Below are 12,262 nucleotides of genomic sequence, written 5' to 3' on the forward strand. Positions count from 1 at the left end.
CAAGACCTACAGTACTGATGTCGCAATCAGAGGGGTCCTTATCGGTGCCATGAGGAGACTGCAGACCAATTCAGGATTCAAGTTAGTAGATGCACCTGTACATAGCCCATCTGTAAACAGCCCATCTATCTACCTATCTCATCCCCATACTGGTATTTATTTATTTATTTTGCTCCTTTGCACCCTAGTATCTCTACCTGCACATTCATCTTCTGCCGATCTACCATTCCAGTGTTTAATTGCTATATTGTAATTACTTCGCCACCATGGCCTATTTATTTCCTTATCTTACCTCATTTGCACTCACTGTATGAAGACTTTTTGTTTTCTTTTGTTCTACTGCATTATTGACTGTATGTTTTGTTAATTCCATGTGTAACTCTGTGTTGTTGTATGTGTCGAATTGCTATGCTTTATCTTTGCCAAGTCGCAGTTGCAAATGAGAACTTGTTCTCAACTAGCCTACCTGGTTAAATTAAGGGGAAATAAAATAAAAATGTATTTTTTGTTAACACGGAATTGACCGCCACTGCGCAGATACCTCTATGGCCATAGCCACTATTTACTAACATTTGCTTGTATACATAACCAGAGACACTATTCAGGTTACATTAAATGGACCACAGGTAGCATGATCTTGTTTGGATGGATTAACTACCTTAATTAAAGGTAGTTAATCGAGGTAGGTTAGGTTTGACATTATTCATGTATTTTATTTAATCAACAGGTTCAGTTTCCTAATTTAAAATAAATTATTGATCGTATCTTGATTGGTTCGTAAGTGTCACGCCCTGGTCGAAGTATTTTGTGTTTATCTTTATTTATTTGGTCAGGCCAGGGTGTGGCATGGGTTTTTGTATGTGGTGTGTATATATGGGGGATTGTAGCTAGTGGGGTGTTCTAGATAAGTCTATGGCTGTCTGAAGTGGTTCTCAATCAGAGGCAGGTGTTTATCGTTGTCTCTGATTGGGAACCATATTTAGGCAGCCATATTCTTTGAGTTTGGTGTGGGTGATTGTCCTTAGTGTCTTTGGTCCTGTCGCTGTGTTAGTTGACACAAGTATAGGCTGTTTCGGTTTTCGTTATGTTTATTGTTTTGTAGTGTTTTGTGTGTATTCGTGTTACGTTTGTTTGATTAAACATGGATCGCAATCTACACGCTGCATTTTGGTCCGACTCTCCTTCACCACAAGAGAACCGTTACAGAATCACCCACCACAAACGGACCAAGCAGCGTGTCAACAGGCAGGAGCAGCCCAAAGAGGAGATGCGTAAGAAGGATTTCTGGACATGGGAGGAGATCCTCGACGGGAGAGGACCCTGGGCTAAACCAGAGGAGTGTAGCCGCCCAAAGGTGAAACAGGAGAAGAGGCAACAGAGGCAGCAGCAGCAGGAGCAGGAGCAGCAGCAGCTACAGTGGGAGAGGTTGCACCACCTGCAGAAATGGACATGGGAGGAGGAACTGGACGGTAAAGGACCCTGGGATCAGCCTGGAGATTATTGTCGCCCCAAAGCCGAGCTGGAGGCAGCAAAAGCAGAGAGGCGGCATTATGAGGAGCTAGCACGGCAGAGCGGATGGAAGCCCGGGAGTCAGCCCCAAAAAATTATTGGGGGGGGGGCTCACAGGGAGTATGGCTACGCCAGGTAGGAGACCTGCGCAAACTCCATGTGCTTAACGGGGGGGCTAGAGAGACCGGGCAGGCACCGTGGTGCGCACGGTGTCCCCAGTGCGGGTGCATAGCCCAGTGAGGTATATTCCAGCTCCTCAGATCGGCCGGGCTAGAGTGGGCATCGAGCCAGGTAAGGTTGGGCAGGCTCGGTGCTCAAGAGCTCCAGTGCGCCTGCACGGTCCGGTCTATCCAGTACCACCTCCACACCCCAGCCCTCCGGTAGCAGCTCCCCGCACCAGGCTTCCTGTGCGTGTCCTCGGTCCAGTACCACCAGTACCAGCACCACGCATCAGGCCTACAGTGCGCCTCGCCTCTCCAGCGCTGTCGGAGCCTTTCTCCTCTCTTGCGCTGCCGGAGTCTCCCGCCTGTTCAGCGCAGCCAGAGCCTTCCTCCTCTACAGCGCTGCCGGAGTCTCCCGCCTGTTCAGCGCAGCCAGAGCTGCCAGTCTGCATGAAGCAGCCAGAGATGTCAGTTTGCATGAAGCAGCCAGATATGTCAGTCTGCATGGAGCAGTCAGAGATGTCAGTCTGCATGGAGCAGTCAGAGATGTCAGTCTGCATGGAGCAGTCAGAGATGTCAGTCTGCATGGAGCAGTCAGAGATGTCAGTCTGCATGAAGCAGCCAGAGATGTCAGTCTGCATGGAGCAGCCAGAGCTGTCAGTCTGCAAGGAGCTGTCAGTCTGCAAGGAGCTGCAAGTCTGCAAGGAGCTGCCAGTCTGCAAGGAGCTGCCAGTCTGCAAGGAGCTGCCAGTCTGCAAGGAGCTGCCAGTCTGCAAGGAGCTGCCAGTCTGCAAGGAGCTGCCAGTCTGTAAGGAGCTGCCAGTCTGCAAGGAGCTGCCAGTCTGCACGGAGCCGCCAGAGCTGCCAGTCTGTAAGAAGCCACCAGAGCTGTCAGCCTACATGGAGCAGCCAGAGCCGCCAGTCAGCGTGGAGCACCCAGAGACGCCAGTCAGCATGGAGCAGCCAGATCTTTAAGTCTGCCAGGATCCGCTAGTCAGCCAGACTCTTCCAGATCTGCCAGTCAGCCAGACTCTTCCAGATCCGCCAGTCAGCCAGACTCTTCCAGATCCGCCAGTCAGCCAGACTCTTCCAGATCTGCCAGTCAGCCAGACTCTTCCAGATCTGCCAGTCAGCCAGACTCTTCCAGATCTGCCAGTCAGCCAGACTCTTCCAGATCTGTCAGTCAGCCAGACTCTTCCAGATCCGCCAGTCGGCCAGGATCTGCCAGATCCGCCAGTCGGCCAGGATCTGCCAGTCAGCCGGGATCTGCCAGTCAGCCAGGATCTGCCGAAACCACCAGCCAGCCAGGATCTGGTAGATTTATCTACATGCCTGAGCTTCCTCTCACTCCTGAGCTTCGCCACAGTCCCGAGCTGCCCCTCAGTCCCGATCTGCTCCTCAGTCCAGTGGGTTTCTGGGTGAGGACTACTAGGCCATGGTCGGCGGCGAGGGTGCACTATCCAGGGACGCGAGGAGAGGGGACTAAGACATTAATTGAGTGGGGTCCACGTCCCGCGCCGGAGCCGCCACCATGGACAGACGCCCACCCGGACCCTCCCTATTTGTTTTGAGGTGCGTTCGGGAGTCCGCACCTTAGGGGGGGGGTTCTGTCACGCCCTGGTCGAAGTATTTTGTGTTTATCTTTATTTATTTGGTCAGGCCAGGGTGTGGCATGGGTTTTTGTATGTGGTGTGTATATATGGGGGATTGTAGCTAGTGGGGTGTTCTAGATAAGTCTATGGCTGTCTGAAGTGGTTCTCAATCAGAGGCAGGTGTTTATCGTTGTCTCTGATTGGGAACCATATTTAAGCAGCCGTATTCTTTGAGTTTGGTGTGGGTGATTGTCCTTAGTGTCTTTGTTCCTGTCGCTGTGTTAGTTGACACAAGTATAGGCTGTTTCGGTTTTCGTTACGTTTATTGTTTTGTAGTGTTTTGTGTGTATTCGTGTTACGTTTGTTTGATTAAACATGGATCGCAATCTACACGCTGCATTTTGTTCCGACTCTCCTTCACCACAAGAGAAACGTTACAGTAAGCGTGTCCATAAATACTGTACTTTCCCTTCATTTTTTTGTGGCCCTCAATCTAAAAAATGGTGGATGAACAGTGAAACTAAAGATCCTCTACAGCAAGGCTGCCCAACCTTCTTCCTGGAGATCTACTGTCCTGTAGGTTTTCGATCCAACCCTAATTTAGCATATCTGATTCATCTAGTTAAGATCTTGTTGAGCATCTAATTCGTAGAATCAGGTGTGTTAAATTAGGGTTGGACTGAAAACCCACAGGACGGTAGATCTCCAGGAAGAGGGTTGGACAGCCCTGCTCTACAGGCACTGCAGGCATCTCACAATTTAGTATTTGGCATTACAATGGTGACCATGAGTTGGCATGATAGCACTTGTAAACAGATTGGCACCCATGCCACATACCAGTTCAAAACATGTGTTACACATACATTACACAATAACTTGAGAAAGAGGGAAGAGGAAATACATTTCTTTCCTTGTCAGAAACTCCCCAGATAAGGAGTGGCTACCGGTTCAACATAAAATGTAATGTATGAAATGAGTCCTGGACACTTCCAACAGAACCTGAATACATGATGAGTATGATCATGGCATCTTTTCTCTCCGCAGCTCTGCTGTTGCTGGTTCCTGGGATCCTGACTGAAAGTGACGTAGAATATATTGATTTACTTTACCTCTTTGTAATGTCATCTCTCACCTATACACTACAGTATAGTTGACATTGTAAATGACAATTTAAACAGAGTCTTCCATTGAGTTGGTGGTAGTCAACAGCATCTCAAACACACCCAATAAGTCCTACAGTACTGATGTCGCATTCAGAGGGGTCCTTATCGGTGCCATGAGAAGACTGCAGGAGACCACTGCAGGATTCAAGTTAGTAGATTATTAAGTTAAATTGGCTCATTGTTACATGCTGTTTCGTTAAATTCTCGGCAGTTGGTGTGTCAGTGAATTTATGTTATGTTGTCAGGTGTCATTGGTGAGTACTGTTGTTTTTGCAGTTTCACCTACACAGAGGACCGCAACTATGGTCCCTTCCTGGTGAGTGTGAATGGTGTAGCCGGGAACAATACTGAAAACCCTTTCTGGGAGCTCCTTGTTCAGACTGGGGGGAATGGGACCACAATCAGACCTGATGTGGGTGAGTAATGATGGAAAGCCTCTTTTCTCTCTTTCTCATTTTTTTTGTGGTGTATTTGCCTAGGGACAAATCACCCGATATAAATTAGGGGAAAAGCATGCATGTTATTTACAATGGTATTCATAATATATAACAACACCTCTGTCACACAAATGTTGCACATACTGTACAGTATAACTACTCACACACGGACCTATTTGGACATTATTTCTGCAGGTATTGGCTGTTACATCCCTGAACCAAATGACCGCATCATCCTAAAATTTACTGAGTTCGTCTCCGGCTCGCACTCCGTGAGTGGCAACAGTTCGAATCCTGGGAACCTCACAGCAGCAAGTAATGTAGCATTTTTAAACTTCTAGAACATGTTTACCTCTTTGCAATGTCATCACCACAGTATTGACATTGCAGGCAACATGGTTTTTCAACAGAAACTTCCAGACTAGATTCCATTGAGCTTGTGGTAGTCAACAACATCTCAAACACCACCAACAAGACCTACAGTACTGACATTGCATTCAGAGGGGTCCTTATCGGTGCCATGAGGAGACTGCAGACCAATTCAGGATTCAAGTTAGTAGATCACTAGCTTCCATTGTGTCATTGTGAGATGCTGTAGATTGTTAAATGTGCGTTCAAATCATTACAGTTTGAGCAATTCTGTAGAACCTTTCAGTGACCATGAACAGACAATATTATGTAGTGCAAGGTGTCATTCATTGAATGGCATGGAGTGATACTGCATTTTGCACCTTGTTCACTGTCAAACGTAATTGTGATATTCTAACATTTCACAATGACTCAAATTAAAATAAATTCATTATTCTGTTGTTTTTGCAGTTTCACCTATACAGAGGACCCCAACTATGGCCCCTTCCTGGTGAGTGTGAATGGTGTGGCTGGGAACAATACTGAGAAGACTTTCTGGGAGCTCCTTGTTCAGACTGGGGGGAATGGGACCATAATCAGACCGGATGTGGGTGAGTAGTGATGGAATGTCTTTTGGTCGGTCAATATGATCTGTCGGACCGTCTCTCTGTCTTCATCTTTCTCTTTCTCTGCAAAGCTAGAGAAATACAGTAAGGAAAAAAAGCACGCAGGAGTTATTTTCAATCATTTACATTCATAAAATATAACAACTGTCACCAAAAGGTTGCACATAATGTATAATTACTCACACATTGTTCTATTTTGATATTATTTCTGCAGGTATTGGCTGTTACATCCCAAAACAAAATGACCGCATCATCCTGAATTTTACAAAGTTCACCACAAACTCCGCAAGTGGCAGTTGTACAAATCCTGGTGTGTTGTTGTTTTTGGTGGGTTTGTTTTTTGTTTTCTAATCTAAGCTTAACCCTTGCCTCAGTGACTACCATACATAACCCTAAAACACTATCTAAGCCCATACCTTAGTCACTACTATACCACACCTTATTAAGTCACTAATTAACTCCATACCTTCGTCACTACCATACCACACCGTATTAAGTCACTAATTAACTCCATATCTAACCCTAAGTCACTTACTAACTCATTAGCAGGGAAGTTCACTTGCTTAATACATCTAAATCGGCAGATAAATATGTGGGTTTTTGTTGTTTTCTGTGAGTATGATTTTCAACCAGTGTAAAAGTTATTGTGTGATCATGTTGGAATAGACAGTAGCTCCTGATCAATATTGTTTTGTGATTTGAAAATGTGCCACAGTTTTGTTTTAATACAATTTGTCATTCAAATAAAAAAACATGTTAAATGAAATAATTCTCTCATTGTTTGAATTACCTTTAAAATTCATGAAGCTTTACCCTGACACCATAGCAAATACGCTGCAAAGGCATGTGTTCCTTGAAGTGTTGGAAAAGTATGCAATTGTCATACTTGAGTAAAAGTAAAGATACCTTAAAGAAAATGACTCAAGTAAAAGTGAGTCACAGAGTAAAATACTACTTGTGTAAAAGTCTAAAAGTATTTGGTTTTAAATATACTTAAGTATTAGAAGTGAAAGTATCAATTATTTGAAATTCCTTATATTAAGCAAACCAGACGGCACCATGTTCTTGCATTTTTATTTACAGATAGCCAGGGTACACTGCAAATCTCAGACATCCTCTACAAACTAAGCATTTGTGTTTAGTGAGTCCGCCAGATCAGATAACCAGGGATGTTCTCTTGATAAGTGAATGAATTGGAAGATATGCCTGTCCTGCTAAGCATTCAAAATGTAAAAAGTACTTTTGTGTGTCAGGAATGTATGGCATAAAAAGTACATTATTGTCTTTAGGAATGTAGTGAAGTAAATGTTGTCAAAAATATGATTAGTACAGTAAAGTACAGATAACCCAAAAAACTACTTAAGTACTACTTTAAAGTATTTTTCCTTAAGTACTTTACACCACTGGTTCCTTGTTCTTTATTGGTAAAGACTAAGAAGATTGAAGATGGAAGATGAGGATGAAGAAAATGAAAACACCTCTTTGAAGACTGTTAAACAAATGTTAAATGAAGAACTCGGAATCAAATAAATATATTTAATTAGACATACAATGAATGAAGGTAGTCAACCCCCTGAACCTGCCGAAAAGGTATATTTTCAGTTCAAGGTAATTAGGTTGTACTCATAGAACAATTAATATGTGTGGGCATGGACACCAGAAAATATTGTGAGAATGGAGAACATTAATCTGAGATCTATGAGACAATCACTATCAACCTTTCTTGTTTTCAAAAATATTCACAGACATTATACTACAATAGAAGCTCCATTGTTTTAGACCGGTTCCACTCTTACACAACAGAAGAGGGCACACGCAGAGAAAAACACAGATCAGGAACAATATATACTTGCACTGTCAATAAAGGTGAAATGCAGTACTTTACAACTAATTGCAACAAATTGCACGCATGCCTCTATCACTTCCATTGATTTTTAGCTAGCAGAGGCAAAGGTAAGCTGAAGTTTGTATTGTCAAAACCATGGATTACAGTTTCTCCTGGCCCACAGACTACTGTCAGGTTGAGGAACCATCTATGTAAAATACTGAACTTCCCATTCAAATCTTCAGTCTCACAAAATAAAATATTGTGGGAATAGAGATCCGATATCTGATATCTTTCTAAAAATGAGTCAGAGACTATCAAACTTCCTTGTGTATCACTGGTTTCCCGACTTACTGTCAATGTCGGGAGGAATGTTCATTTGGACGTCAAACTGAGTAGTTGGGTGGATCAAAAGGAAAGCTTGATCCACCCAACGACTCAGGTTTTGTTTTACATTCTCCAGTCCTTTTTTTCTTTTTTTCAGCTCCTGCAATGGTTCCTTGTCTTTCTTTTTCTCCTCATTCACTCTCTCCTCTCCTTCCGTAATCTCTCACTCTCTCATTTTCTCCCTCCACCTTCTCTCTCACCAACTCCATTTCCTTCTTGACCCTGCTTTCCATGTCCTTAACCCTCTACCTCTTTCTCACTCTCCTTCATCTTCTCCTTCGATCCTTCCAACTCCTCCATCAATCTCTTCATGTCTTCCGCTTTTCTCTCGATTTCCTTTCTCTCTGTTGTCTTCTCTTCCATTCTCTTAATCCACTATCTGACTCTTCATCTCTATCCTCCACTTCTCTTCCAACTCCACCTTTTTCCGCTTCACCTGCTTCTCTCTCTTCTCCTCTATTTCCTTCCTTCCCAGCTCCTTTCTTCTTTACCTTCTCTCCCACAACCTCAATGAACTCTCTCACTTTCTTCATCTTGGTGTTCCACATTTCCTCTGTCCCCGCCTTTACAAACTCCACCTCTTTCTCTTTCTTCTCCTCCATCTTTGCCATCACCCTCTCTACCTTCATCCTCAGCTTCTCCTCCATATCTAACTTCATCTACTCCACCTCTTTCTCTTTCTTGTCCTCCGTCTCTATCTTGACCCTCTCCATTTCCATATTTAGCCTCTCCATATCCTTCTTCACACGCTCCACCTCCACCTTCCTCTCCTCATACTCCCTCTTTCCCTCCACTTCTTTCTCTCCCCTTTGCTGCCCCTCTTTTCCCTTTTTTATCTTCTCCTTCAATCCCACCAACTCCTCTCTCACTTCTTCACCTCCTCCCTTGCATTCTCTTCTATATCCATTTTAATTCTGTCCGTCTCCTATTTATTTTGAATCATCTCTCCTGTTCTTGTCATCTTTTTCAATCTCTCATCCACATCCACAATCTTATTCCTCCACTCTAACTTTTCTTTCTCCTTTTCCAACTCCAACTTTCTCCAAAATGTCCAGCTTCTTTCTCTTCTCCAGTTTCTCTTTCTGCCTATCCAATCCCTTGTCTTTCATATCTTCCTCCTCCTTCTTCTTCTCCACTTCATTGACCTTCTTCCTCACCCTCGGTTTGTCTTTCTCCACCTCGTCTCTCTGCCTTGCCACCTTCTTCTCTTTCCTCTTTACCTCCTCCTTCCTCTTCTTCATTTCATCCTTTGCGAACTCCACTCCCTTCTCCAACACCTCCTCCTTTATTTCTATCTTCTCTCCCTCCTTCTCGATCCTCTCCAGCTCTTCTCCAGCCATGCATACAGATCCTTCACAAGGTCCTCCTTCATCTCTCCATCCAAACTCTCCTTAATCTCCTCCTTTCCATTTCCCTCCTCCACGCAACATGTAGTTCACTACTCCCCAACACTGGGCATTATGATGCTTAAGACATTATTATCCTCCAGAATGATAGCCCCAGAGTTCAAATGCAATGTTTCTGGTCCTGTGCCAGAAATGAGTGAGGAAGTGAGGAAGCTCGTGGTTGACACCCCCTTCCATAGACTTACACAGTAGTTACATGTACGACCACTTATGCTGCAAATACTACATCCAAAATAACACCTTTTTTTTACTGCAGTAATTTTGCAGTGTAACTGCAGTTACAGTGCAGTATAAATGTTGTTCACTTGCAGTACACTGCAGTTATTCTGCAATCACTGCACCCAAAATATCATAGTCAACTGCAGATACTGCACTTTACTGCAGCTTCAAAACTTTTGTAATGGCATGATTGTAGTGGTTTACTAACACATTTTCTAGTAGCTATGATGACTTGAGTTAGCTTAATGGCTACAACGATGCAGGCTGTGTGTAACAGTTAGTGGTCATGATATGATGGTTTGGCTTGGAATGTTTTTTCAGGCTTGTCACAGACAGCTGAACTGCACAACAAAGGGAAAAGGTGAGAGGAGAGAGCCTAGATGCGAAAAGGTCAACGGGGCTCATGCTGTTTTATGTGGCTGCTTTATGACGTTGTAATATGCCACAAGATGTTGTAAAAGACCTACCCGCACTTCCAAACTGCAAAAGCTGCAGGAGCAGCACACGGAGGGAGTGGGTGTGTCTGTGTCCCTCAACTTGCATCAAGTTGCGCATTCGTTTCATGTGTTTGCCCTACCCTTTCCCCACTTGTTAGATATTATGCACATTGATAGCAAACGTCCTCGCCATGTGATTTATCTAAATGATCAGACTGAAAACATGATATGAAGCAATACAGCTTCATTCTACCCAACAAGAGCAGCAGGATCAACATACAGCCCGCACTTCTCTTTACAGACTAGACAGTTGAGTTATTTATACCGCACAACAACGACTCAAAGACAGGAGGAGTCAGTATGGTATAGAAACTCTGTGACTGACTGGCATGACAAAAGTTGATCCTGGCCCCCGAAAATAGGTTTTCATCTGATCAACAAAATACTCGGTTCATCATTGTATCCAGAAAACTGCCGATATCCGTTACGATACTCGTTTTGTCCGACTACTCGGCACACCCCTATATGAAAGTGAACTGTGTTTGCGTGTGATCAGGGGTGTATTCATTCCGCCAATTCTGTTGAAAAACATTTATTTGAAGGAAACAAAAAGAATGGGGATAAACATATTTTATTTATTTAACTAGGCAAGTCAGTTAAGAACAAATTCTTATTTACAATGGAGGTTTACGGCCAAACCCTAACCTGGAAGACGCTGAACCAATTGTGCACTGACCTATGGGACTCCCAATCACTGACAGTTGTGATACAGTCTGGAATCAAACCAGGGTCTGTAGTGACACTTCTAGCACAGAGATGCAGTGCCTTAGACCTCTGAGCCACTCAGGAGCCTGAAAACATACCTGAAATTGTCTAATAGAAACTCTCGTTTGCAACTGTTGGACTAATGATTACACCCTAGATCAGCTTGATGTAGGCAATATTGTGAAATGCGGTATTCACTGTGTCAATGTCTGTCAACTTGATTATTCTAATTTCTCTCCACCTTTGCACCTACGTTGTAAACTTTCATTCATATTCTAGGTTGTGGAAACTCATGATGGGTAAAGGGAAAAGTCGAGGATCATGTAGGAGCCTAAAACCTATTGATGTTACATTGAACTGGATGAATGGAATATGAATGACAGTCATCCAATATGCTGTAATAGAAATAAGGCCATGCTCCTAAAAAAAATATTGTCCTCCATCATATTAAACGGAATTGACCGCCACTGCGGAGATACCTCTATGGCCATAGCCACTATTTACTAACAATCGCTTGTATACATGACCAGAGCCACTATTCAGGTTACATTAAATGGACCACAGGTAGCATGATCTTGTTTGGATGGATTAACTACCTTAATTAAAGGTAGTTAATCCAGGTAGGTTAGGTTTGACAAAATTCATATATTTTAATTAATCAACAGGTTCAGTTTCCTAATTTAAAATATATTATTGAGCATATCTAGATTGGTTTGTAGGCGTGTCCATATATACTGCACTTTCCCTTAATATTTTTGTGGCCCTCAATCTAAAAAATTACTTAATGGTTACCCCTGGTGGATGAACAGGGAAACTAAAGATCCTCTACAGCAAGGCTGCCCAACCTTCTTCCTGGAGATCTACTGTCCTGTAGGTTTTCAGTCCAACCCTAATTTAGCATATCTGATTCATCTAGTTAAGATCTTGTTGAGCAGCTGGAAAACCCACAGAATCAGGTGATCTCCAAAGAGGGTTGGACAGCCCTGAAAACCCACAGGCACTGCAGGCATCTCACAATTTAGTATTTGGCATTACAATGCGTGACAATGAGTTGGCATGATAGCACTTGTAAACAGATTGGCACCCATGCCACATACCAGTTCAAAACATGTGTTACACATACATTACACAATAACTTGAGAAAGAGGGAAGAGGAAATACATTTCTTTCCTTGTCAGAAACTCCCCAGATAAGGAGTGGCTACCGGTTCAACATAAAACGTAATGTATGAAATGAGTACTGGATACTTCCAACAGAACCTGAATACATGATGAGTATGATCATGGCATCTTTTCTCTCCGCAGCTCTGCTGTTGCGGGTTCCTGGGATCCTGACTGAAAGTGACGTAGAATATATTTATTTACTTTACCTCTTTGTAATGTCATCT

The 12,262-nt window shown here is 43.4% G+C and overlaps 2 protein-coding genes across 2 annotated transcripts in view; both read left to right on the plus strand.

Annotated features, from left to right (window-relative positions):
• The window catches only part of rsrc1 (arginine/serine-rich coiled-coil 1), a 233,330-nt gene that overhangs the window by 126,993 nt on the left and 94,075 nt on the right, over positions 1-12,262 (plus strand). The window lies entirely within an intron of this gene.
• LOC121838663 lies at positions 4,253-7,381 on the plus strand. Its single transcript, XM_042297076.1, has 8 exons — positions 4,253-4,342; positions 4,441-4,573; positions 4,702-4,841; positions 5,058-5,177; positions 5,273-5,414; positions 5,682-5,821; positions 6,051-6,163; positions 7,267-7,381. Exons 1-8 carry the CDS (start codon positions 4,270-4,272, stop codon positions 7,291-7,293), a joined length of 888 nt encoding a protein of 295 aa, XP_042153010.1. The 5' UTR covers positions 4,253-4,269; the 3' UTR covers positions 7,294-7,381.

This window comes from Oncorhynchus tshawytscha, linkage group LG14, assembly GCF_018296145.1.
Source record: "Oncorhynchus tshawytscha isolate Ot180627B linkage group LG14, Otsh_v2.0, whole genome shotgun sequence".
In the NCBI taxonomy this organism is placed as follows: Eukaryota; Metazoa; Chordata; class Actinopteri; order Salmoniformes; family Salmonidae; genus Oncorhynchus; species Oncorhynchus tshawytscha.

Bases quoted from the DNA above. Each gene is read 5' to 3' on its own strand.
- LOC121838663 (XM_042297076.1), top strand. From the start codon at position 4,270: ATGATGAGTATGATCATGGCATCTTTTCTCTCCGCAGCTCTGCTGTTG. The intron at 4,343-4,440 runs GTGACGTAGAAT...CAATTTAAACAG, and splicing joins TCCTGGGATCCTGACTGAAA to AGTCTTCCATTGAGTTGGTG. The intron at 4,842-5,057 runs GTGAGTAATGAT...TTATTTCTGCAG, and splicing joins CACAATCAGACCTGATGTGG to GTATTGGCTGTTACATCCCT.